Source organism: Eumetopias jubatus, unplaced genomic scaffold (genome assembly GCF_037043125.1).
Source record: "Eumetopias jubatus isolate StellerSeaLion01/CBP00866 unplaced genomic scaffold, mEumJub1_p1.0 scaffold_10, whole genome shotgun sequence".
NCBI classification, from domain to species: Eukaryota; Metazoa; Chordata; class Mammalia; order Carnivora; family Otariidae; genus Eumetopias; species Eumetopias jubatus.
In genome coordinates this window covers 116,679,787-116,707,330 of record NW_028274816.1, presented here as the reverse complement: position 1 = coordinate 116,707,330, position 27,544 = coordinate 116,679,787, and the positions used below count along the sequence as shown (strand labels likewise).

Sequence of the window (27,544 nt, the reverse complement as noted above, 5' to 3'; positions counted from 1 at the left end):
CTAGAAATAATTCAAATATACATCAGTTGGTGACTGGATAAGCAATTTGTAGTATATCCATACGATAGAATATTACTCAACAATAAAAATTAACAAACTGCAAACTGTCGATACATGCAACAACATGGATAAATTTCAAAAGAATTATGTTTCACAACAAACACAACAAAAGAATTATGTTAAGTGAAAGAAGCTAGACAAATAAGTGTACAAACTACGATTCCATGTAAATACTCTTAAAAAATGCAAACTAATCTAAAGCAAATCAGTGGTTGTTTGGAAAGAGTGAGTCATGGAGGCTTGGGAAGGAGGGATAACAAAGGGGCAACAGAAAACTTTTGAAAGTGATGGACATGTTCACTATCTTGATGCTTTAATGGAGGTACACCTATGTCAAAACTTATCAAAGTGTACCATTTATATGTATAGTTATGTCAAGTATATTTCAATAAGGCTGTTTTAAAAAAAAAATACAGGTTGTAGGGGCACCTGGGTGGCTTAGTCAGTTAAGCGTCTGCCTTTGGCTCGGGTCATGATCCCAGAGTCCTGGGATCAGACCCCCAGTTGGGGTCCCTGCTTGGTGGTGAGCCTGCTTCTCCCTCTCCCTCTGCTGCTCCCCCTGCTTGTGCTCTCTCTCTCTTTCAAATAAATAAATAAAATCTTAAAAAAGACCAGTTTGTATATAAACATAAACCAGAATTCCTTTAATTATCTCAAAGTCAATTCCATTCATTCATACAACAAATATTTATCTAGCACCTACCATATGCCAGGCACTCTGTTAGGTACTAAAAATACAATAATAAGGGGCGCCTGGGAGGCCCAGATGGTTAAGCATCTGCCTTTGGCAAAGGTCATGATCCCAGGGTCCTGGGATCGAGCCCCACATCTGGCTCCTGGCTCAGCAGGGAGCCTGCTTCTCCCTCTCCCCTCTGCCTCTCCCCCTCCTCATGCTCTCTCTCTCTCTCTCTCTCTCTGTATCTCTGTGTCTCAAAGGAATAAATAAAATCTTAAAAAAAAATGCTTTAAAAAAAATAAAAATACAATGATAAGCAAACTGACATGGTCCCTGACCTCAAGGAGTATATAGTCTGCTACAGGAAGCAGAGCTTGATAAATGATGTACACAGGCATATGGATAATACAAACTGTGACAAGTGCTATGAAGGAGAGGCACAGTGAGAGGACAGAGTATAATAGGGAAACCAAATCTAATCTGACAGAAAGGTCAGTATGGCTCCTTCAAGGAAATGACATTTAAGCTGAGACCTAAAGGAAATGCAGGATAACAAATGGAAGATGGGCCTTTCCTCAGAAGAAACACTAATATAAACAAAGGCTCTGAGGCAGGCGAAAGCATGATCCTCTTAAGGAACGGAAAGAAAGCCAAAAGGGCTAAGCGTCAAAACAGTATAGACAACACTACTGGTCACCTCTCCAGCATATATTCAACCACCTCTTCCTCATTCCTAACAGAATCATACTTTAGTTCAAGCAGCTACTCTCCTCCACACATGGTCATGTGTTTTAGAAGATAACTCCATCCTTCGTTTTAGAAGTGGATACTATTTAGGGGCACCAGGGTGGCTCAGTTGGTTAAGTGCTTGACTTTTGATTTCGGCTCAGGTCGTGATCTCAGGGTCATGAGATGGAGCCCCACATGGGGCCCCATGCTCATCAGGAGTCTGCTTGAGATTTTCTCCCTCTCCCTCTGCTCTTCCCTCTGTCTCTCTCCCCGCAACCAAATAAAAAAATAAATAAATAAATAAATAAATAAAAAGAAGTGGATACTCTTTAGACTTAAGTCAATCATGGCAACCTCTTTTCTTCCTGCCAGTGATTAAAGGATGGCATGAGTGAAAGCAGGAAAAGAAGTTATCACATACTCTAACCAAGAGATGGCACTTTGGACTAAGGAGGTATCAATGGAGATAGAAGTTTGCATGGAGAAATAAGGAAGAACAAAGTGTACAGGATGTCTCCTCAGTTTTTGGCTTAGGTAAATAATGGTTGTTAATCCTTTCCATATACTCAAAGCCAAAGAAATATTTTTAAAAATTAATAATCTTGTGATATTCTTAGTACACCTCTCTTTAAAAAATCTAGTAAGAACTGTTTAAGGATCATATTTAAAACATACCTGATTCTCTACTCAGCCATAAAAAAGGATGAAATATTGGCATTTGTGACAACATGGATGGACCTAGGGGGTATTATGCTAAGTAAAGTAAGTCAGAGAAAGACAAATACCATGATTTCACTTATGTGGGGAATCTAAAAAACAAATGAATAAACAAACAAAAAGCAGAAATAGACCCATAAATACAGAGAACAAAGTGATGGTTGCCAGAAAGAAATGGAAGATACATGCTTCCAGTTACAGAATAAATAAGTCACAGGGATAAAAGGTACAGCATAGGGAATACAGTCAATGGCACTGTAATAGCATAAGGTGATGGATGGTAGACAACACTTGTGGTGAGCACAGAATAACACCTAGACTTGTTGAATCACTATGTTGTACACCTGAAACTAATGTATGTAATACAGTATGTCAACTATACTTCAATTAAAAAAACTAATATATGTTAAAAAGAAAAAAGCCTCATATAAGATATACTGTCCTCAGAAGTTCAGGCAAACTCATAAGGATGAATAAATGAGGCTAATTGCATTTTGTCTTATAAATCAGTGTTTTTTTAGGGGCACCTGGGTGGCTCAGTCATTAAGCGTCTGCCTTCGGCTCAGGTCATGATCCCAGGGTCCTGGGATCAAGCCCCGCATCGGGCTCCTTGCTCCGCGGGAAGCCTGCTTCTCCCTCTCCCACTCCCCCTGCTTGTGCTCCCTCTCTCACTGTGTCTCTCTCTGTCAAATAAATAAATAAAATCTTAAAAAAAAAAAAATCAGTGTGTTTTTAAATTCTAACATAATTTTTTTTTTAAGATTTTATTTATTTATTTGAGAGAGAGAGGGAGGCACGGGTGCATGCAAATGGAGGGAGGAACAGAGGGAGAGGAAAGGGCGAATTCCAAGCAGTCTCCCCAGCCAGCAGTCCCCCCACCTAGTGCAGAGCCCAACCAGGGGCTCAACCCCCAACCCCGAGATCACCACCTGAGTGGAAACCAAGAGTTGGATGCCCGACTAAGCCATTCAGGCGCCCCAAAAATTCTAACATATAATTAACAATACTGCCTACAAATAAGATCAATTTCTAAATATCATTTATTGTGCATTGCCTTCTTCAAAAAATGATTTAAGCTAGCAAAGTGTCTGAATAAATTAAAAGTCAAGCCAATAAAACAGTCCAAGGATATCTGACTATCCTATGTGTTATCTAAACATAATTCCAGAGAAATTAGGTGGAGATAGTCAATTATGCTAAACAAATTTAAGTCTCACAACAGCAATAATTAAGGCTACTACAGATACCAACAGAGCCAGGCAAAATATAAACTACCTTGACAAGTTGATGAAGTGTCATTTCTTTCAGAAGGTGGTGTACTTGGACTGTTGAAATGATGTGAAGTTCCTTGGCTCAAGTCAATGTTTATAAAATTCTTTGAATGGCATACACAACAACATGATGATGGTACTTCAGCTTTTTTATTTAAGCTTTCATCCACTGGCTTCCCTAAAAAAAATGAAAGAACCCAAGTTGTAATATTTCTCTTTAAAAAACATTAATCTTCCTCTGCAACTACGGTGAGCGACCACCCAGTTTGCACGAGATTGGGAGGTTTCCTAAGATACAAGATTTTCAGCGCTAAAACTGGAGGAAAACTGGAAAAGTACCTGGCAGATATAAGCAAGTCGGTCACCCTATCTCCAGCAACAAATCACAAGAGAGAAATACTTATACCAGAAACACTTATAGAGAAATTATCATCAATTTACATAATTTGTAAAAATCTGATAATAGTCAAAGAATAATAATGTTAACCACTTGGGTATTCATTTATATTTTTATTAAAATATCAAGCAGGGAAGATTAAAATAAAGACCTAAAGTATATTCTTAATTACTACTATTTTCCTGAAGAAACAAAGCTCAATACATTAAATAATGTAAATATATAAGGGTTAAATCATTCCCACTTTATGTAACTATTTCAAATAGAAACATGTTTCATGATTTATCAGTTCTGATACATGTATCAAAATATATTTTAAGGTCAATATTGAAATAAAACAGATAATTTTTAATACTTAAATAGACTACATAATTTTAATAGAGGTCTACATTGTGTGCCTACATGTATACTACACTTGATCTTAGCCAAAAGGCCAAGAAGCAATGGCCTACATGTATAAATACACAGTTCACAGATACTAAAAAAAGTGAATAATCTATTTTCTATGAACAGTATTGACATTATTTTCCCATCTGTACTACATGAATACTACTAATTCTATTTTTCAGTCTCCCATTAAAATGTTAAGTTATTAACAGATTATCTCACTTTTCCCCAAAAAGTAACATCATTAACAATCAAAATGAACAAAAGTTATAAAATATTTACTTTTTAATAGTCTTATCAGTAGTACATTTCCTTTTAAAAAACATATATATATATACACACACACACACATAAAAATACATATGTACATACCTACATACACTCACAGTTAACTTTAAATTCTCCTAAAACTTTAGGTCAAAATCCATCTAATTATGTAACTAAAATATATCCAATACTGTATTTCAGATTCATTAGGTATGTTAGCTAGTCTTTCATAAAAGTGAATGTTACTAGGCCTTTGTTAGCAAATAAAGTAAAAGTAATACAAAATAATATGTATTTATGAAAACAATATTATAATAAACTTTTCCTTATCCGGCATCCAAACAAGTAGAAAAATCAATTAGAATATTTCCTTTATATATCCTATGGTCTGATGTTATAAAGAAGGGACAGATAAGGAAATATATTAAAGGATTTATTCAAAGCAATTATTTGTGTATGTTATAGCATCATGACAGGCCCATCTCTTGCATCTTTCACATACAAAATATCATAATCATTTTCATAATAACTAAGCATCCAAGATTCTTATTAGACTCTGAATCATCAAATAAAGGACGATATTATGTTCAAAACTGTTTTAGAATTAACAACATATTTTGCTCTGTAACTTGGGGCAACTGGATCGCTCAGTTGGTTAAGCATCTGCCTTCTGCTCAGGTCATGATCTCAGGGTCCTGAGATCAAGCCCCGCATCGGGCTCCCTGTTCAAGCGGGGAGTTTGTGCTTCTCCCTCTCCCTCTGCTCTTCTCCCTGCTCCCTTGCTCACTCACTCTCTCTCAAATAAATAAATAAAATAATATAAAATAAAAAAAGGAAGATATACAACTTATAAAGAAATACCTTAAAAGAGAATCTGTACTTAAATTAGCTAGCTAGAACATGGTTGAGTCATTTTGGATAAAAAGTAGTTTATTAAAATATTTTTTTCTGGTCCCACTAAGGAACCTGAAGGTATCAACCAACTACTTACCACTAAGAGACTGTTGCCATGCTAAAGCAGAACAAAGTAAGGCTAAGCTTTTCCCACTTCCTGTAGGGCTCTCCAACAAACAATGTTGCTTACTATTTAATCCTCTGACAATCTATGGAAACAAAAACAATAAAAATATCAATAAACAATTTACTTCATTAGGGTCTCTCCATCAGAAGTACAAACAGAATGAGAAGTAAGGTTGCACTTCCAGGAGCACAGCAATAGCAGAAGGGAGAACCAGTATTTAGCTAAACCTAAACTTTATTCCTTTATACCTCTCCCTAAAATTATTATGGCCTTAAAAGCATATCAAGCAAAAAAGAAATGAAAAAAGTAATTTGTGCCTTAATCATTTCTGTAAAACTAGAATGTAGCCACATGAATATCTTTGATGAAAACTTAACGGAGGATACTGCTCGTTGGAGTGTAAACTGTTAAAACCACTCTGTACAGAAATTAACAATTCCTAGGAAAGGTGAAGATCCCCAACTCTAACAAGTCCAGTCCTATGTATATACTCCAAACTTTTCCCACATGAACACAAGGAAACCTGTATAAGAAAGTCCATAGCAGCATTGTTTATAATTGCTAAAGAATGTAAACTACTTAAAAGTCTAACAAAAGAAAATGGACAAAAAAATTCTGGTACATTCATATAATGGAATACTATACAGCAAGTAAAATGGATTAACAATCAACAGGCCTCTTAAAAATTTTAAGCGAAAAAAAGTCAACTTCTGCAGGTAGGTATAGTATCATATCATTATGCAACATTTAAATTATGTGAAATACTCTTGCTCACAAACAAGATGTAAAGTAAATATGGTAAAATATTCAGATTTAACAAAGTTGGAAAGTTGGCTTACTTAAGTTTGTATATTAATTTTCTATATGACAACTATCTCAAAAAATTATGGTGCGAAATATACTGTTCTGTGTAATGTACAGCAAATATTTTGTAGAAAGCACTAATTCTGCAAAGTAAATAGAAGTTCCAACTGAGATGAGAACATTTTTCAGAATGTTCTCCTTTGTCTCCATTATAACAATGGACAGATACAGTTTAGCAGTGATCAGTATTATTTTTCCAAGTTTAGATGTTCTTCAATGAACCCAGCAAGTATTTTCAATCCATTTACTATCTGGAAAAGTGAATGCAGTCTCATGAATTATAAGCACCTGTATCTTAATAAAGATTTAAAATAACTATTGAAAAATACTTACAGAATTCATCATAGCAAGCTGTGATGGGTAAGCTTTATAAGGAAAGGTAATCTTCACCCCACCAATTGTATATTCAGACCAAACTGAAGACATCATACTTTACTATTTACTTCAGATTCCTAACTGCAACAGAAATGAAAATCAATATTGAAACAGTACCAAAGAAAACCAGATATCCAACACTAGGACAGATGTCTGGAAATAAAAATTGGAACAAGTGTTTAAGCAAAACAAATGGGAAAGTAAAAGAATTTCCTAGTCTTATAAATCACAGTGGTTGACAGCATGTCTTGGAATGTGACAAATGTGGATTTGTATTCCTGCTGTGCCAAAGCTGTGGACTAGAAGTGAGACAGTATAAGATCTAGACCAGGTTCTGAAAACAACTCATATATGTTATCACTTCTCTAAACTAAGATCCTTATCTGTAGTAACCCCTAACTTAAAAACTGTTATGAGGGAGAAAATGCCTTGGCACTAAGCAGGTACCCAATAATTCTAATTTAAAGATCAGTGGGGGGGCGCCTGGGTGGCTCAGTCATTAGGCGTCTGCCTTTGGCTCAGGTCATGATCCCAGGGTCTGGGATCGAGCCCTGCATCAGGCTCCCTGCTCAGCAGGAAGCCTGCTTCTCCCTCTCCCACTCCCCCTGCTTGTGTTCCCTCTCTCGCTGTGTCTCTCTCTGTCAAATAAATAAATAAAATCGTAAAAAAAAAAAAAAAAAAACTTCTCACTTCTCCACAGGTCAAGATCTCAGAGTCCTGGGATCAAGCCCCGCATGGGCTCCCGGCTCAGCAGGGAGTCTGCTTGTCCCTCTGCCTCTACCTCCCCCCCCCCGCCCCCCGCTAGTGCTCACTCTCTAATAAATAAAATCTTTAAAAAACAATAAAGTAGAGGGGCACCTGGGTGGCTCAGCTGGTTAAGAGTCTGCCTTCAGCTCAGGCCATGATCCCAGGGCTCAGGGATGGAGCCCCTTATCTGGCTCCTTGCTCAGCTGGGACCCTGTTTCTCCCTCTGTACAGAAATGTGCGGAAAAACTCCAGGATCTAAAACAGAAGTGATCTACTTTAATCCCCCCACCCTTCTAAACCACCTTTTCTTAACCTAAGATACATAGATATAATTCAGCAACTGTGATCTCTTGTTATTGCATGTGGAAGTTTCTGTGCATGACTGCATTCTTCTGAAAAGAGAGTCCATAGATTTCTCATTCCCAGAAATATACACTAAAGAAAAAAAACTGAAAAGGGGGGGTAAATGATATACACTGGTATCACTGCAAAAGTGAAAAAAAATTGTAAACTCAATCTGGGGATGGAGGGATGGTTGAAATACCAATGCAACTGATTAGAAAGCCAGTAATAACCTTAACCAAAGCCTATGTGTTCCAAAAGAAACACTATTCTAACGTATTTTCCAGTTCTAATATTTTGTGATTCTGTGAAGCTCTGAGAATGAGATTTGGTGGAATCCAACCCTTTAATCTAAACCAACAACTCAACGCTGGCCTAGTTACTCGGATATAACCCGGAAATCAATCCAACCCCAGCCCCAGTTGTGGCAACAGGCATCTCAAAATGGGGTAGCTTCCCCCTTACAATGGAATAAAGCAAACAAAAACAAAAACACACCACGGTTATCTGCCTCCCGCCGTCGCCCACAGCCGCCAAGAGTTAGCGCCAGGCCCCGGGCTATATTAACAGGCCTCCGCTCCCGGGGCGGGGAGGAGCAGGCTCCCTTCTCCCCAGGTTTTCGTCCTCACACTTCCCTCCTCCCTCAGCCCGTGGAGATCCCAGAGTCCCTAGTGATCCAGTCCACACCGAGGGGCCAGCGGGGAGTTTGGGCGAAAGCAGAAAGCAGTCTTCCCGCAGGCTTCGCGCTCTCCCCCGGGGAGACAGACTTGCCTGTCCTGAGGAAAACTGAAGCACCGCGGACTGGGCTCCGACTCACGGGAGAAAACATATCCGCAAGCAAATACAGTGGAGCTCTGGCAAAGAGGGTCACAGGCCTCTCTCTCTTCCTCAGCGGTCTGCTACTACCCGGGCCTGGTCGCAGGGTCGCGGGTGCTGAGCCTTCCCCCGCCAGTTCTCATCAGTCCTCTCAACAACGCTCTCCCGGATGAATTCCCGCCTCCCACCCCTTCGACTCCCGGCATCCAATCGCCGGACGAGCTCAGACAACCAATCACCTGCCAAGACCAGATATCAAGCAACCAATCCTGGCGCAAGGCTAGGGGACGAGAACTCTGGCACCCAATGGAAGCCTTCGTAATAAGAATGGGCCCGAGGTACTTGGCGGCACCGGAAGGCGAACAGCCGAAGAGGGAAAAAGTCGTCCAAATCTTAGGGGTTTAAAGGGAGAGTTCTCTCCGTTTGACTTCTTGCAACCGGTTATTTAACCCGTGCATAGATTTCTTGGAAATTCGAAGTCTCTATTCGTAAAGTCTGTAGAAGCCTTGCCGAGTTCTCCGAGCATTCATCAGTACCACTCAATTCAAATTCGAACTTACAAGTAGGCAGGCTATCGAAAAGATTGAGGCGGGAATTGCCAGAATGAGCCAAACCAGGCGAAAAGGTTCGATGACAACCGTCTACAGGACCTCATAATATTTAAGTCTTTCCCAGGTACCAAATTAAACCAGACAAACGCTCGCGAGGTCTTCCAGCACCAGATGACTTCTACCTCTCTTAAGGCTCAGCCACCTCTGTCCCTCCCGAGACCAGTTCATTCTTTGCCAAGAAGTACACTTAAATTTCCTCAAAACTAGGTTAATCGTGATCTCGCTGAATTGTTATTTTTAAAGAGTTCCGTATAGCCTAAACTTGGCTAAAATACTAGTGTCCTGAGACATTTTCTCAGATTCGAGAAACTGATTTGGGAGAGAGGTTTGCGGCAAGAGGATGCAGCAGGAGGGGAGCTGATTTGTTTGCCTCACTTTAATTTTACTACATTGTCCCCAAATGACAAAACATAGTCATGAAAATAAGTTCTGCCCTTTACTCAGACTCAGAAATTTATCCTAAATAAGTAATCTAAAAGAAAGGAAAAGAAAAGTAGTAATACCTCAATTTTTAAGGGTGCCTAATATTGGAAAAAAAAAAAAACTTCCCAGTATAGTAACAGGGGAGATGGTTATATTAATTCAATCATCATGAAGCCATGATGATTGATGATTTTATAATAAAATTATAAAAAATAAATTACTATAAACCATAATTATAAAAATTAAACAACTTGCAAAAACAATTTCATATGAAATTAAATGAAAAAAAGCAGACTCCAAATGGATACTATGAATTCCATTATGTGACAATATGTGTGCATAAGCAAAGATGAACAGAAAGTACTAAAAATGTAACTTTTTAGACAGTGAAGGGTAATTTATAAAAGTCCTCAAAAACACCTTCCAAATTGTTATTCTGCATTTATAAATTTTTTAAATATCTAATCTTTTAAGTAACTGCTCCAGGGTAACTATTCTGATTTTCCTCTCCTAAATTCCTAAGGCTCTCAACTGACTCCAACCTTGTATTGCCATTTGATGTATGTGGCATAACAACAGAAAGGGACACAGACTCTGGAGCCAGTCCTGGATACCAGTCCCTTGAAATGTCCCTTTCAAGTTAGTAGCAGTGAAATAAAACACAAAAAACTACAAGTTCATTTGAATAAAGAATATGAATGTTTATAAACCAATATTCAAAATAGCTGCACACATCTGTTTTCACTTGAATAAAAAAAATCACATTGTGACAAATCTTATAAGCTTAACTTAAAATACATGAATATTAACATTTACTAATATATTTACATTTTATTTACATCATCAACAAATCTGATGAAAAACAGCATATGTTATTTTAACACAGCAGGTTTTGACCAGTCTTTGAAAAGTGATCCAGGAATGTGCACTGCATTTAGTTAGAAAACATATTTCAACCTTTTCTGATTTCCTAGAGGTTACCTACTCACACAAAATATTCCAAAGTCTCAGTTTAAAAACTAAACAAAACAAACAGGAGCAGTTGTATTTAATCTTAAAAGACTTATAAAACTGCCTTGTTTAAAAATATGAAAATTCTTATGGTATTTTTTAAGTGGATGCTTTTACTTTTTGCATCAAAATTAGTTAATTGAACAGTAAGCATCTAATAAAAGTTATAAATATTCTATCATCTAGGATACTGTGTACTTCATGATTTGAAACAGCTACAAATTAGTTCTTATATAATACCCTTATGAGGTAGGGCCAGTAGTAATCCCATTTTACAAAGGAGGAAAATGACATGTGCCTATATGCTAGTGAGAAGATTGAAAAATTCCTTTTCTTAAAAACCACACTTCCTTATGCCTACCTAATTTCTTTTACAAGTGGTCTGTTTCAAGGCAGGGGACTGAAGGGGTTGGGAAGAGTGTGTCATTCAGGTATATCTCAGAAAGCAAGGAGAAGTAACTTCTATGTTAGATACTTAATTGAAGGGAAAAAATAAGGACTACGGTTTACCTGAATGCATCCACCTAATCAATGGAAGTTACTAACAGAGGACTGCAAAATCCTTCAGCAACATGGTACTTTATGCTTTTTAATTTTTCCTGAGGTCCAAACACTGTATATATTTTCTTACTCAGAGATCTTCTAAAATTATGACATGAATTATAATTCTGATGGCACAGCAAGGGCTCTTTAATCTGGTGTGTTTCACTGCTCTAAACTTTAATTAGATACCAATGCATTTCCTTCCACTGACCATTAGGTAAGTCAGTAAAATATTATAAAAATAAATCTTAAAAAAAAAATAAATGAGATCTCCTTTCAGGTTCTTCTCTGCACAAAGATGTTTCTGTAAACACTTCTAAATTATTATCTTAAAATTCCAAATTATTCAAGTTATCTCTTTAAACATGTCTCCATATTAGTAAAAATTGAAGCAAATATGTAAAATCTTAAAATTCTCACCTGTAATTCCATGGAAATCATTTACAAAAAGCTACCTGCCGTTTTTAAAGCCTTCTCAATACTATTTCTTGAGAAGCAGAATTCCAACTTGCATTACTATTACTTGCATTGCAAGTTTTAGCGATTTCTATTGGGTACTTAAAACTCTTAATTTTTCCTGAATTCTCCCTTCCCTTTTTCTCCCTCTCATCATTGCTTCACTGTCACACTGTTACTAGCTGACATTAAACAGTAGGGCTACCGACAGATGCATTTTTATAAGAAATTAAAAGCATGGCACTGTTTCTTCATTGCAAAAACTAAATACAAGGCCAAATTCACTTTCTAGTAATGAGTTTCTTAAATGTGCTCCCAATAGGAAAAAACAAAGCTCTGCTGCTATACTATAAACATACCAGCAAAGCAGATTCAAAGAACTATCAATCAAATACAAGCAAGCATAATTCTTAAAGAGAGTTCTAAATTATATTCATGTTGAACTGAATTGTTTAATGATTCCAAGATGTTACTGTTCCCATTCAATTTAGAGTTGTTTTAAGATGCAAATTCGTATTGAGTATATGCAGCAAACAGCTTCATTTTTTTTAAATTCCACTAACACTCATGTTTATTATTTCAATTATTGTGCTTTCAATACAATGACAGAGCTGCACATCAGGATCCGTACTTCCAGTGTCCCCAGACCCATTTTTATAAGATGGATCTTTACAGATACCAGACCATCCACTTGGTTTCTCCTTTATTTGTTGAAGACCTAAAAACATAAGGAAAAAAAATAAGGCAAGGAATCTGGAAAGGAGTTTGGCCTTTATGTTTGAGATATTAAAGCAAGTTTGAAAATCAGTTCCTACTTACGTGTGATAATTGGATCGATGTCTCTTGTCTGAGTAGCAACATCAGAGGCACAGACTTGCCCGATCTGGATCAGCAAAGACATAATATCCTCATACAGTGGAGGAAAGGCTCGACAGAAAGAGACCAAACTCGGCAGAGTTGGCATGAAAAAAGCATACCGCTTAGCCTGTGTTAAAACTGTTGGAAAGAAGTTAAACAATTTTTTACTTTACAGATATAAATTCAACATACATGGCCTATTAAATATATTAAGCACTATGCTCTGTGCTGAGATTACTAAGTTGTCTGATATATCTGATCCCTGCCTTCAGGGAGTTTACAATCTAATAGTCAGCCATCATTCAACCTATAAATTCTTATTCTGAAGCACTGTGGTAAGTGTATTACATGCATTATTTAATTTAATTAATTCTCACAGTTTTATAAATGAGGAAAGTATTATTATGACACCTCTTTTATAGAGGAGAAAAACTCTTAAATAAACCATACATTAAGAAACTTGTTCAAGGGGGCGCCAGGGTGGCTCAGTCAGTTAAGCATCTGCCTTTGGCTCAGGACATGATCCCAGAGTCCTGGGATCGAGTCCTGCATCCCTGCATCGGGCTCCCTGCTCAGAGGGGAGTCTGCTTCTCCCTTTCTCTCTCCCCTGCCCCGCTCATTCTCTCTCTCTCAAATGAATAAATGAAATCTTTAAAAAAAAGAAAGAAAGAAAGAAAGAAACTTGTTCAAGGCTACACAGCCAGTTAGTAGTAGAGTTGGGATTGAACTCAGGCAGTTAAAGCTCTTAACCACTAAAAATAATAACATGATCTATATATGATGAAAAGAAAAATGAGCAAAGCATTATGGGAGCACAACAAAAGAATATGAAATTAAGTCATAACTTTAAAAGAATGAATTATAGTTCTATCTTTTAAAGTAGTTTATTTTCATACTGTTTTACTCTACAAACCAGACAGCGATTAAAACATTAGGGTATGTTTTAGAACTTAAGGAAACAACTAATATATTTATCTCTTATTTACACATCATGATTTTTCTGGAACTCTAAGCCCTTGTAATAAATTGTAATTTGCCTTCTACTGACCTAATGACATTCAGAAAGCAGATCTGATTTTCATTTGTAAAATATGGAAAGCTTTTTTTTCCCTTAAAATTTTATTTATTTATTTATTTAGAGAGAGCGAGCATGCACGTGTGCGAGCAGGGGAAAGGGCAGAGGGAGAGAGAATCTGGAGCAGACTCTGCATGAGCACAGAGCCCAATGTGGGGCTCAATCCCACGACCATGATATCTTGACCTGAGCCAAAGTCAAGAGTCGGATGCTCAACTAACTGAGCCATCCAAGCCCCCCTGGAAAGCTTATTTTATTTACTTAAATCTATATATAATTATTCACAAAATGAAAGATACAATTTGCCTACCTATTCATCTCCTCTACACTATAAATCACATTTGTAATAAAAAAATTTTCAAAAGAATAATTGAAAAGATGGTGTAAATTAAACTATTAGTGACACAGAAACATCATACTCCTAAATTCAGTAAAAATATGTACTACTTTATGTTAGAAGTTTTTGTTACTGATGTTGGTTGGCTACACACCTGTTAGCAAAGTTCCCATGACATTCACAGCTAAGCGAGCCACACTGAGTGACTTTGGTAATGCATACTGGATACACAAATGAGAAAGCAACTGGATAGCAAATATCTGCAATACAAAATCAAAATGTTACATGTTTCTGAAGAATCCTTAAGTATTAAATTTTTTTAAATATTTGATAACTAGCAAGACTGGAGGGAGATTAAAATTTTCCTAAACCTCCAAAATGCTCATTACCTGTTTTTCAAGTTCTGGCTGTGCAATAAGCTCAGGTATGAAATCCAGACAGATGTGCATAGATGGAATACCTGCGACGGTCAGAGGTAAAAGCTCACATGGATAACCCTATCTCAACAAGAAAAGGGGGGGAAGAGTTAGAAAAAAAAAAAAAAACAACTGTAAGTCAAATACAGACAAAAATACACAGGGAGATTTTCTTCCCTTTTTTTTTTTTTTAAGATTTTATTTATTTATTTGACAGAGAGAGAGACAGCGAGAGAGGGAATACAAGCAGGGGGAGTGGGAGAGGGAGAAGCAGGCTTCCCGCCAAGCAGGGAGCCCGATGCAGGGTTCAATCCCTGGACCCTGGGATCATGACCTGAGCCGAAGGCAGACGCTTAACAACTGAGCCACCCAGGCGCCCCGAGATTTTCTTCCTTTATGTAAAAGTTGCTCAGAAGGCTACAGTGCCCTACATGTTTCCTGGCGTTTCACCTTTCTGGTGCACCAGAATAAAAGTAAATTATCTGAATCTATTAGTGTGAAATAAAATCTAAAAACTCTGGATTTGGGGCCATATTGCAAAGGACTATGATCATTTGTGTGATCTCTGATTGCTAACTGATCCCCATTAATATAGTAATCAAAGCACTCCCCCTCTCAAAAACCAAGGTCAACCATATAAGCATTGTTCTTTGAAAACACACCTGAAAGTGAACAAGTTTAGCAATGTTGGGATCAGCAATGTACATCTGGTGCAACAGACAACAGATAAGGCACTGAACTTCTCGAAGGTTACAGAGCAAATTGTCTTCTCCTTCCTCCATTCCCTTATTTGAAGCACTGGTAGTAATAACACTTTGAACATTCCTTAGCAAGCTGTCTGGATTGACACCCTTTGCTTTCTCTTCTTCAGTAGGTAAGCAAATCTCCAAGAGAATTTGGACAGCTGCACTATCCTACAAGCAAATAAAACAGTAAATTTAAGAAGTTTCTGAGAATTTTGTTTGAAAACCAAATCTAATTTTGTTCTCACATGAACAAAAGTGGTAAAATAACTGTTTCTTAAATTTAAAAAAAAGGAGGTACTTTTAAGAGCAAATGTGAGCAATCTATAGGGCAGTGGTTCTTACCTTGTTTAGGGTCATGAAAACTTTTAAGTCTCTAAAGAAAACTACATACCTTCTCCGTATAAAAATTAACATACAAACAAATATATTGCATAATTTCAGGGTAGTCACATATCACTAAAGCAGATCCAGTTTAAAATCATGTACTAGAAGAGTATTCTGATTCAGTGACATCCTAAACAGGGCCTAAGCAAAAAAATGACTTCTACCAGAATCTTCTTTCTTTCCTCTTAAATTCCTACATCTCCCAAGATCCTTTCCTGTATTCTCCTCTTTTTCTCACCTGGCTTTTTTTTCTCACCAATTAACTAATTCCTCTGAAGATGGTGATTAATAATTAATGCCTAAACGTCACTTCCTAAAGCTTTTCTCCCTTTTTAATTTGAAGATGGGCTCTTTATGGCCCTGGTTTTGCAAAGAAAAATTCTGCCTTACCATCTATTCCACCTGTACAACTCACTGTTGTTCAGTCTACAAGCTTGAGTGTCATTTCATAGAACAGTAATTTCCTGAGGGGTGATCCACCTTTAAATGTAGCAGCTCCTACATTTAAAGGAGAGCTGTAATCACTCTTATCTAGCAGGAAAAGGTAACAAAAAAATGAATATATGACATGTATCTCTGGAAGACAGCCACTGCCTGGAATAGAAGAAAACAATTACTTCATCTAATTGTTTGATGGATTTGATTATAAAGTAAGGTTAGCTTTATTTTATAATTATCATTCTTGGGTCAAAGGGTTTTTGGTTTGGGGTTGTTGATTTGTTGTTTTTGTTTGTAGAATCTGGCGCCAGGCTACCCAGGCTTGAATACTAGCTCTGCCACTTATTAATGCGTAGCCTTGAGCAAGGGACTTAACCTCCCTAAGTCTCATTTTCCTAATCTGTAAAAATGGATGATAATACTCCCTACCTCATCAGTTGGCTGTAAAGAATAAATGAGTTAATAAAAAAAAGAATTTACAATACACTCAGCATGCAGTAAGCATTATATAAATGGTAGCTATTATGATCCTCAGTCCCTTATCTGAAATTCTCAGGGCCAGACTTATTTAGAACTCAGAAGTCTTTTTTCATGTAATATTATATAATATCTCCAGCAGAGACTAGGATAGCACACGGTACAGTCAAACATATTCACATTTCTACAGCAAAACAACATTCACAATAAGTGGGATAAGGCCATAAATAGCTTCATATCAATTCAGGTCAAGTTTTGTCACAAATGAGATCACATCAGGTCAGGTCTTTCTGCCAACTGAATTACCAAAAAAATGCTTCAGTTTTCATTTTTGATCTCTGTATCATAGATAAGGGATTGTGGATATATATAATTGCTCTAATTCCCCTTATTGCCAATGAAAACATTTCAAAAGGTATATTTCAAATTAAGAAAACATTTCTACTTTGAAGACCTCAAACTGCTTAACATTTAATCATCTCACATCTCCTGCCTTATTCAAAAATTACTAAAGGCTTCAGTAAAATTCTACATTGTTATAAAACTTTTCTAAATATAAAAGTGAACACTTTATGTTGCCATACTACTTACCACTACCTGACATTTTATTATATACACTTCTTGTTCTGTTTGTCTCCACCATTTGATTTTAAAAAACAAAAGTTTTATATTTTGTTAAAATATAAATCTCATTTAAATAGCTATTAAACTAATATCATGAAGATTATTCCTAATTTAAGTAATATAGTCCATCTGATCTTCAGAAGCAAAGGAAACAGCATTATAATACATTCTGTAATGAAAGACGCACAATATGTCACCATTGTACATAAAGGGCTATCATATGCCATCTATGTAACTAATTATATTAACGGGGAAACCCATGCATTTCTTGACTAAATTTTATTACCTGAGCAGCCAGTAATGCATTTTTCAATTCTTCTCTGGTAACTTCTGGGCCATCAGTTTGCCCAACTAAACCTATTGTATTATTCTGGGAAGGCCTATCTTGCTCTGCCGTTTCCTTCAGATGAGCACTAAGGTAGGCTTTGGATGCAAGAAGATATCCATTCAACATGTGTAGAGTAATATCCATCAGTGGGGGGCATCTAACACAGAAAGAAGAAAAATACATGAGAAAGAATATATATTTATAAATTAGTCAGAATATGATCAATCAGTCCTGAACAGTACCTGAAAAACCTAAGAGTAGTAACACTCTTCCACTGAAATATTTATTCTAAAAATAAGTTTAATATTTGTCTTATCCTCTATATTTCAAGATTATATTGAATATTGAATATATATTAAATATTATCTATATCATCTTATCAGCTAAAACCAAATATAATGAATGCCCTAGGGAAAAGATTCCTTTTTTGCAAAAAAATGGCACTACCAGGAAGTCTCTTAAATAGGAACCTGCAAAGCAGCTGTCCTAAGAAGAGAAATATTCTATTATTGATAAGATGAAGGAGACTAGAACAGAATATTTATTCTTTCTACTCCTGTTTCTTCTTTGGAGCAAGACAACTTGCTATTCCAAAAGTGCTTCATCCACTTGATCTGGGATAAGTTATTTACTGAGCCTCAGTTTCCTCATCTATAAAAAGAGTAGTTTTTCATACCTCAAAGATTGTTACAGATTAAATGAGATAAGAACAAATATAAGAATTAAATATAAAAAAGGAAAAAAATGATAAATTAGTAACCACTAAAATTTAAAAAGCCAAGCCCTGGGGCGACTGGGTGGCTCAGTCATTTAAGCATCTGCCTTTGACTCAAGTCACGATCTCAGGGTCCTGGGATCCAGCCCTCACTGCACTCTGGGCTCAGTGGGGAGTCTGTTTCTCCCTCTGCCCCTCCCTGAACTTCTGCGTGTGTGTGCACATGCACACTCTTTAATAAATAAATAAAATCTTTTAAAAAAAGCCAAGCCCTTAGAATAACCTGATAATGCCACGTCTCAGTCTATCACAGAAGGAACTAGCATGCATGAACAGGCAGTATAGCTGTGTTTATAACCATGTAACGATGGAAAGAGCTTAAATGTTCATCAATGGTTTTTCTGAAATGTCCATATTTTCTACAATAAACATCTATGTATTTATAGTGAAAAAAAAATATGTGTCAGTATTAAAAAACTGGCAATGTTTCCAAAAATCTCAAGCTCCACTCCAAAATTCTGAATCAGAGTCTCTGGATGATAAGCCTAGTAATTTACATATGGGTTACTATGCACCAGTTAAAAAAAAATGAGTTAGAATTATGCATATCATACGGAAAACATATGAACAACAGTAAGTTTTTTAAAAAAAGAACAAAATAGGGGCGCCTGGGTGGCTCAGTCATTAAGTGTCTGCCTTCGACTCAGGTCATGATCCCAGGGTCCTGGGATCGAGCCCCACATCAGGCTCCTTGCTCAGCAGGAAGCCTGCTTCTTCCTCTCCCACTCCCCCTGCTTGTGTTCCCTCTCTCGCTTTGTCTCTGTCAAACAAATAAAATCTTAAAAAAAAAGAACAAAATAATGCCTACAATATAATACTACTTATGTTTTTTTAAACCACTGAAAGAAAAAGTAAGTATTTCTATTTATAAATTTGTAAATACATAGAAAGTAAAGCTACATACACACTAGTATGACAACAAAGTTTCCTCTGGAGATGGAACAGGGATTGGTCAAGAGGTCACAGAGCAACTTTGCTTTAGCCATAGCAACATGATAGATATGAGAGAGAACAACAAGACTTTTCACTGTACACCTTTTTCTTACTGTTGATCTTCTTGTTTTTTCACTTACTAATGTATATAATGAAAACTTTCATACATACATAACAAAGGAAATATGATATTGGATCTCCAAGAAATTATCACCTACCTTCAACAGTTATCGACACATGGCCAGTCATTTCCTCTACACCCCCATCCACTTTCCCATCACCACCAGTGGGTTAATTCAAAGCAAATCCTAAACATTATATATGTGTATATCTTCTTATATTGTTTCATATTTTTAAAAATCATGTGGATGATCACTTGGTAAAAAAACTAAATTTTAAAAAATTAACAAAATTAAAAGGCAAAACAGAACAAAGGAAAAAACTGTAATATAAAGAGCTAATGTCCTTTATGAAGAACTCTTTCCAAATCAAAAAGATAAACATTTCAATAGAAAACTAAACTAAAATATAAAGAAGAGATATCAATAGTGAATAAGCATATTAATATTCAATCTAAAATAGAAATTAAACTGAGAATCAAATTTTCACTTATCAAATTGGAAAATATTATATAAAGTAGTGAAGTACAATATCAAACATTGCTTTGGGAATGTAAACTGGTTCAGCCTTTCTAGATGGCAGAATGAAAAAAATGAATATGAATCAAAATATCAATATGAAAAATATGCATCAAAAGTCTTAAAAAATGAGCATGTTACTTTTGCCCCCATAATTCCATTTTTAAGAATCTGCTCTGGGGCACCTGGCTGGCTCAGTTGGAAGATCATGCAACTTTTGATTTCAGGGTCCTGAGTTCGAGCCCCACGTTGGGTGTAGAGATTACTTCAATAAATAAACTTTAAAAAAATATATTTAAAAAAAAAGAATCTGTTCTAAGGAAATAGTACATAGAATAGTCACCACAGTACTATTGATAATAACAAAAAACAGAAATAAACAAAATGTCCAACAATAGGGATTGGGCTAGGCAAAGATATCTATGTGGAATACTATGCAGCCAATTAATATCAGAATATCTATTACTGAGGGGAAAAGTTGGCAAGTTAAGAGAAAAGCCAGGCTACAAAAACATATACATTATGATAGCAAAATTTAACAACTTCCTGAATAACTGGAGGCAATTCAGGTGAAAGGTTACTTACTTAAACAGATTTTTAACACTGATAAATTGTTTTAGAAGTTGCTCTTTTCTGGAAGTGTTACTTAATGTTATTTTTCTTTTACTAGATACTTAATGTCATTTAAACTGTTCATTCTCCTGACTCCTATTTCCTATGAGACCTTGATCTCACCAAACCATACATAGCTGATTCTGCAAATTTTGTCACTTCATGAATGTCATCCCTTGGGTTGAGGACAGATGACTACATTCATAGAGTGTGTATCCTAGTTAAGTCTTCTTTAATTCCAATTTCTTTCTCCCCTAAGCCATCTAATGCAAAGCTTCTCTTAAGTTACCACCTAAATGACCTCTTCAGCCTAACATTCAAGGCCCTCCATAGTCTGACCCCTACCTTGAGATTCCAATTCTAAAGTGTGCTCCTCTCAACAAATTATCCCTCCCTTCCAAGCCTTTTTCATTTGTGCTTCTATACTTTTGCTCACACTTCCTTTTCCCCCACAATGCCTTCCTTAACCCCTTACCCCCATCATTATAGTGTCTGTTCATCCAAACCCCATTTCTATCCTTTAAAAACTACTCAGGTCCCCACTTCCTCTATATCTTTCCTGAACCTTTAATAGCATCCACTTACTAAACCATTCATCTGCATATGACCATGTTATTTAACTTTTCATGTATTTGCCTTATTTCTCCATACAGGTGATAATCACTTTAACCTATGTATCATTGACATTACTTAGCACAGCAATAGGAAATTCAAATATTAATGATGTGAATTAATTAAATCAGCCTCTTGAGGTGAAGCCACTTCAAAGCAATTGATTAAGTTCAGCAATTGGCAAGGAATTACAGACAAATGTGAAATCAATGAAGCTAATATCAAAACTGAGGATGCGGAAAAGATCACAGTTTTAATGCATGTAATGGTTCATAATAAGCTAATTTTTAAAAGCCTTTTTAAAAAATGCTAGCAACAAGGCTAGATTTTACTAATCACATATTAAATATTAAACTGAAGAGTTCTTGGATGTAGACAAAACAAAAACAAAAAACCTCAGAGCACACACTACCAATCACCTGCAAGAACACTAAGACAGATGTTTAAACTGAATTTCTTCAATTTCTTTTGGCTCGCCAAAGTATAACTCCAGAATAAAAATGAAACTCAAATGACACATACCTGTGTACCCTCTGATCACATCTTAGGACAATGAGAGGATCTATCATCAGGTCATTCTGAGTATACTTTTGTTGTCGTACAAACTTTATTGAAGGCTGAAGTGCATTAACTGTCATTACCCACAGCCTGACGAGAAAATAATCACATGTTCAAAAACAGCTATATTATAGTTGAAACCTGCAGCCATCCAGTACTAACTCAGAAGGATATATTCAGAAAAAAATTAAAAAACAGGTGTGAATGAACTTGGAAAAATTAAGAATTATAGAAATCTACCTTATTATGATGTCTCTAAAACAAATGAAGATAAAACTGTAAACACAAAGTAGTTTCAAAAATCCTCACAGTTGTAATGGAATAGTCATGGCATATAAAATGAAAGTATGAATTAAAACCTTAGCACTTTGAAACTGTATCTGGCCCCATAAATAAGCCATGGATCTGTTATCATCACAAAATCTCAATGTGAGAAGCCACTTTGAGATTAGACATCAATAAACTCTAAAAGTGATTATTAACCTGACTGCATATCAGAATTACTAAGGGATATGCCAACAGGAAGGGTACCTGATCTCTTTCAGTGAAGCCCAGGAGTCCATCAGCCCCACTTGCACACAGAGCTTGCCCACTCTTTAAATATGAGTGGTCAGCCAAGAGTCATCAGACATTTAAGGAAAGCATCTAGTTTGAAAAAGATTAAAATATGCAAATAGAAACTCTAAAGAAACAGAGAATGTAGGGATGAGAAACTTTTTTAAAGTCTATAATTAATATCCTTAAAGGATAGAATATTGTACATATGAAACAAGAACAGGAGGCATTTAAAAATATTCAGGTAAGGGACACTTGGGTAGCTCAGTCAGTTAAGCATCTGACTCTTTATCTCAGGGTCATGAGTTCAAGCTCCATGTTGAATTCCATGCTGGCATGGAGCCTACTTAAAAAAAAAAAAAAGATGGGGCGCCTGGGTGGCTCAGTCGGTTCAGTATCTGCCTTCAGCTCAGGTCATGATCTCGGGATCCTGGAATCAAGCCCCACATTGGGCTCTCTGCCCAGCAGGGAGTCTGCTTCTCCCTCTCACTCTCCCTCTGTGCCCTCTCTCTCTCTCTCTCAAATAAATAAATAAAATAAAATTTAAAAAAAAGAAAAAACTAAAAATATCAGTTAAGAAAGAACTCTTAGAGATTAAGAATATAATAAACTTTTAAATTCAAAAGAAAGATCAGAAGATAACATTGAAGAATACTCAAAGTATATTCAAAAGACAAATTTAAAAAGAAGAGAAAAAATTGGAAAATCTGGGGTTTTTAAATAAGAGGTTTAAAAACTAAATTACAAAAAATTACAGAAAACAAAGGGAAAGAGATCACTGAAGAAAAAAAAAACATAAGAAAATGTTCTCAGAAATTAAGGCATTGGTGCCCAGACTAAAAAAAGGCCAAGCACCCAACACTATGAATAAAAAAAAACACACACCAAAATACAACATCATGAAATTCCAGAAAACAGTGAAAGGAAAAAACCCTACAATTTAAGAGAGAAAAAACAATGGTCACATACCAAGGAGTGGGAATTGACATATCATTGGATTAATTAATAGCAACAAGGGAAGCTTAAATCATTCAGTAGAATGACAAATAAATAAGTTCCCTAAACACCCTTTCTCAGGAAGCAACTTAAGTGTGAGTTCCACTCACTAAAATGAGGAACTACACTAAGAGAAAAACATGGAATTCAACAAAGAAGAGAGACAAAACCAACTCCAGGATGGCTACTGCGCATGTCCCAAATTAAAACATGAGGACGGAAAGCTATGAAAGGAATGTTTCCAAGAAAAAAATGTTACTGATATGTTACCTGATGTGTTGTAACAATTATAACATAAATGTCCCCTCAATAACAGAGTTTAGGGATGAATTAGTTATTGATACCAAATGAACACAAAAACAGAACAACAACAAAAAAAACCCCAAAGTAAATGGAAGAGGGAAGTATGAACTCAGGGTTTGTGTGTGAGGCAGGAAGGAAGGCAGCTGTATAAGAAAGAAATTGTAATCAAAGGATATTGCATGTGTCAACTATAAAAACAGCACTGTTGTAGTCATAATAATAGGCACACTGAATATGCTTTGACCAAAAATTGTGGTATTACTCTGTTGGGAGAAAGGGAGGAATGGAAAGTGTGTGTTGGGGGAAGAGGGACTCACAGGGGAGGAAAACCGGTAAGAGGGCCAACACTTCATCTTGTATAGTGCAAAGTCACAGACGATTTCTAAACTGGAAAGTCAGGAAATCACAGTCATTATAGGTATGTTATTGAGATAGACGGGGGGATATAAATGCCAGAATAAAAAGGTTAAAGAGCTGAAAACAGCTGTCTCTGGGGAGCAACAATCTTAAAATGGAAAGGAATATACTATTTAAGTTCTTAAGTTATATGCATTAATTTATTTGATATAAGTAAAAATTAAATTTAAAAAGCATAAATATGGGAAGCCTGGGTGGCTCAGTCAGTTAAGGGTCTGCCTTCAGCTCAGGTCATAATCCCAGGGTCCTGGGACTGAGCCTCGCATCAGGCTCCCTGCTCAGCAGGAAATCCGCTTCTCCCTCTCCCTCTGCCCCTTTCCCCCTCCCCCACTTGTGCAGCTCTGTCTCTCTCAAATAAATAAATAAAATCTGTAAAAAAATTTTTAAAAATAAAAATAAAAAGCATAAATATTCCCAGACTTATTGAATCAAAATCTCAGTTAAGTCCAGCCCAGTATTCTGGGTTTTTTTAGAGCAGACTGGTGTTTTTTGTTTGTTTTTCTATTTAAAGGGTTTTTTGTTATTTTTATTTAAATTCCAGTTAGTTAACATACTGTGTAATACTAGTTTCAGGTGTACAATTTAGTGACTCACCCCTTACATACAACTCCCTGTGCTCATCACAAGTATACTCCTTAATCCCATCACCTATTTAGAACAGGTGTTTTTGATGCAATATATGGGAACAGGAGAGACTCATCTTCCTAAAGGCAAAATAATTAACCTAGTGTTCTCTAAATTTTATGTGTACTAGAATCACTCAGGAAATCCTTAAAAAAAAACAAAAAAAAACTAATGGCTAACTCCCACCAACAGACATTCTGATTTAATTAGCATGGGTCACAACTTGCAGATCAGGAGTTTTAAAAGCTCTCCAGGTGATTTTAATGTGCAGCAAAATTTGAAGCCACCACAAGGATTGCAAGACACATGGTGATCTAAGTCACAATTAGACACAAATGACTTATGTGAGAACTCATTTTTAAAGAACTTTCTCAAGTTGGAAATACTTTAAGGTTTCTCTGCTTCTTAAAGTTTATTCTTTTCCTTAGAGTTATAACAGCTCTTTAATTAGTGGTCTTCAGAATTGCCTTATATTGTCAGATAATCAACAATTTTTTCAACATTTAAGTTTAGGTTATCGTATACAATCACTGCTATATGCTTATTTATTACATGAAACAATACACTGAAATTACCTTCTAGGCATCACAGTATTAAGAACCATCCACAGTTTATTGACGGTTTGAAGAATTCGCCGTGGAACCCCTGAATTCAATAGCTGGTTCATATTGGATGTTAATACTTCTGCATAAGGTATAAGTTCACTGGCAGAGAGTAGAGTCAAGTGTTCTAGAATCTGCATCACTTGTGTGTGACTTACTGGGACGGCTGAAAATGCTAAAAGGAAAACTTAAGCAGTCATGATCTAAATTCTATACAACTTACCAAATAATATTTGGTAATACTTTCCTATCAGACTACATACCACACAAATCAAGGAAACATTGTTGCTGAAAAAGAGTAAAACTTTCAATGCTGGCCACAAGTTTTGGCTACACTTAAAATAAGGGCCTAAGAAAAATTCATGTTAAGTATACTTATATTATAAAGATAAGAATAATCATAAAGATCAAAGTAATAAAAATCCCATTTTAAAAAACACATTAGTGACCCAAAGACAAATGTCATTTCCTTGGTGATTCAGACTAATTTTAAAAATTGACTGAAACATGAAAATATACCCAAGTAGTGCTTTTAGTAGTAACATTCAATAAGATTCAAACTTCTTGATATTTTCTGTCTGGATGGCCCCCTTTATAGCATGTAAGTATCCAGCAGACTGCTGTTAGTAAAAAATTTCTAGAACTGTGATTTTCAATAGAATAGTCACTAACCACATCTGGCTGCTGAACACTTAAGAAATGTAGCTAGTGCAAACTGAGATGTGCTGTGAGGATAAAATATATACCAGATTGCAAAGACTTTCTGTGGAAAAACAATAAAATATTTCAGTAATATTTTTATATTAATTACATGAAATGATAATATATTGATATATTGGGTTAAATAAAATAATTAAAACTACTTTTGCCTGTGTTTTACTTTTTTTTAAATAATGTTTTTTTAAAGATTTATTTATTTATTTGAGAGAGACAGAGACAGAGAAGAGTACAAGCATGGAGAGAAGCAAAGACAAAGGGAGAGGAAGTAGCAGATTCCCCGCTGAGCTGGGAGCCGGACGTGGGACTCGATCCCAGGACCTGGAGATCATGACCTGAGCCGAAGGCAGATGCCCAACCATCTGAGCCATCCAGGTGCCCCGATTTTACTTTTTTAATGTGGCTATAAAAAGTTTAAAATTTTATGTGTGTCTCGTATCATATTTCTATTTGATAGGGCTTGAACTTTATCCATTAACACAAGTACATTGCTCTATTCCACAGCATTTATTTCTGACCAGTTTAGGACCTTCCTAAAACTACATGACCATATAATGCAGAAATTATGATAAAACAGACACAATCAAGTCAGAAAGAAAAGGTTAAAATTACTGGGCACCTGGGTGGCTCAGTCAGTTAAGTGTCCAACTCTTGATTTCCACTCAGGTCACAATTTCAGGGTCGTGAGATCAAGCCCCGAGTAGGACTCCCCTCCCCGGCCTCAGTGCATAGTCTGCTTGTCCCTCTCCCTCTGCTCCTTCCCCAACACATGTGCTTTCTCTCTCTCTCAAATAAATAAAATAAATAATTTTTTTGAAAAGGTTAAAACTCCTTAAACTCAAAGAAAATTACTTAAAATATATTGACCAAACATTGTTACATACCCAGGAAAATTCCACATGATTTTAAGATTTCAATATATTGACCAAACATTGTTACATACCCAGGAAAATTCCACATGTTTTTAACACTTCAATGAGCCTAACATCTCTTTGTACTACTAAAGGGGTAAAAGGAGTATCCAATTTACTGTACCTTCTTGGAGTTGTTTAGGAGAGTGGTTTTTGGCATTATTAGTCAGTAGCATTCGCCTTAACAAGGCATCAGTCCCTGTGATTTCTTCTTCACAGATCCAATCATCCACAATGCATAAATGTGGGTAGTTAGTTGCAAGGAGACGTAGTAAAGCAGAATGCAGCCCTTGAAAATTTACAAGAAGTCAACTGGATTCTTCATTCTCAAATACCAAAATCTTCTCTCCTCACTTCCCCTCTCCCTTGTCCCTTTCATTTACAGCAAACCAAAGGAACGTGCGCATCTTGTGCATGCACACTACCCTTTGAGGACTTCTGTTTGGTAATTCAGCCAGAGAATCTGCTTAAATAAAGATCCCCAAATGATTTGATACACAAATAGGTGGAAACTACTAGTTTTATCAAAAGTTCTCAAACTTTCTTCCACCCTATCCCAACATAAAAGTCTCCAATCGGGAAACGTTGTTTTACATAGCAGTAGTTCAAGAGTTGACTGGGGAGGAAAGAAAAAAAGGAGAAAAGAATGTCCATTTGAGAGAGATCATATATGGTCTGAGAAAGGCCTTACTCAGAAATTCTGATAGGCTTCTACAAAAGAACACGTGTTCCCTTCCAACCCAGTTCAGAATCACTGCTACAGACGGGTAAAATCAAAGTTGCCACCTTGAGTGCTTAAAAAGATCTCAGGCACTCTATGTACAGCTTTCCATTTCTCCCTAACATCCCTTCAAGGTAAGCAATATTGTCTCCATTCTACTGCAAGGAAACAGAC

At 36.2% G+C, this 27,544-nt stretch overlaps 2 protein-coding genes and 1 pseudogene across 4 annotated transcripts in view; all 3 read right to left on the bottom strand.

Moving 5' to 3' along the window:
* BRIP1 (BRCA1 interacting DNA helicase 1) overlaps positions 1-6,833 on the bottom strand; it is a 172,967-nt gene extending 166,134 nt beyond the window's left edge. Inside the window, 3 exon segments of the mRNA XM_088027330.1 lie at positions 3,458-3,631; positions 5,496-5,607; positions 6,723-6,833. Of these exon segments, the coding sequence (XP_087883456.1) occupies positions 3,458-3,631; positions 5,496-5,607; positions 6,723-6,818 (382 nt within the window). The 5' untranslated portion in view covers positions 6,819-6,833.
* LOC114214029 (U2 spliceosomal RNA) lies at positions 4,210-4,295 on the bottom strand (annotated as a pseudogene).
* A 3,605-nt stretch (positions 6,834-10,438) lies between the features above and the next one.
* The window catches only part of INTS2 (integrator complex subunit 2), a 52,942-nt gene continuing 35,836 nt past the window's right edge, over positions 10,439-27,544 (bottom strand). For 2 of the 3 annotated variants that reach the window (XM_028109343.2, XM_028109345.2), the window contains exons 17-25: positions 26,774-26,938; positions 24,995-25,196; positions 21,489-21,614; positions 17,355-17,553; positions 15,062-15,313; positions 14,373-14,480; positions 14,138-14,243; positions 12,533-12,709; positions 10,439-12,431 (exon numbers count right to left, since the gene is read on the bottom strand). In XM_028109343.2, the coding sequence (XP_027965144.1) occupies positions 12,262-12,431; positions 12,533-12,709; positions 14,138-14,243; positions 14,373-14,480; positions 15,062-15,313; positions 17,355-17,553; positions 21,489-21,614; positions 24,995-25,196; positions 26,774-26,938 (1,505 nt within the window). In that variant the 3' untranslated portion in view covers positions 10,439-12,261. The remainder of the gene's footprint in view (positions 12,432-12,532; positions 12,710-14,137; positions 14,244-14,372; positions 14,481-15,061; positions 15,314-17,354; positions 17,554-21,488; positions 21,615-24,994; positions 25,197-26,773; positions 26,939-27,544) is intronic. The other variant, XM_028109344.2, reaches the window with a different exon arrangement.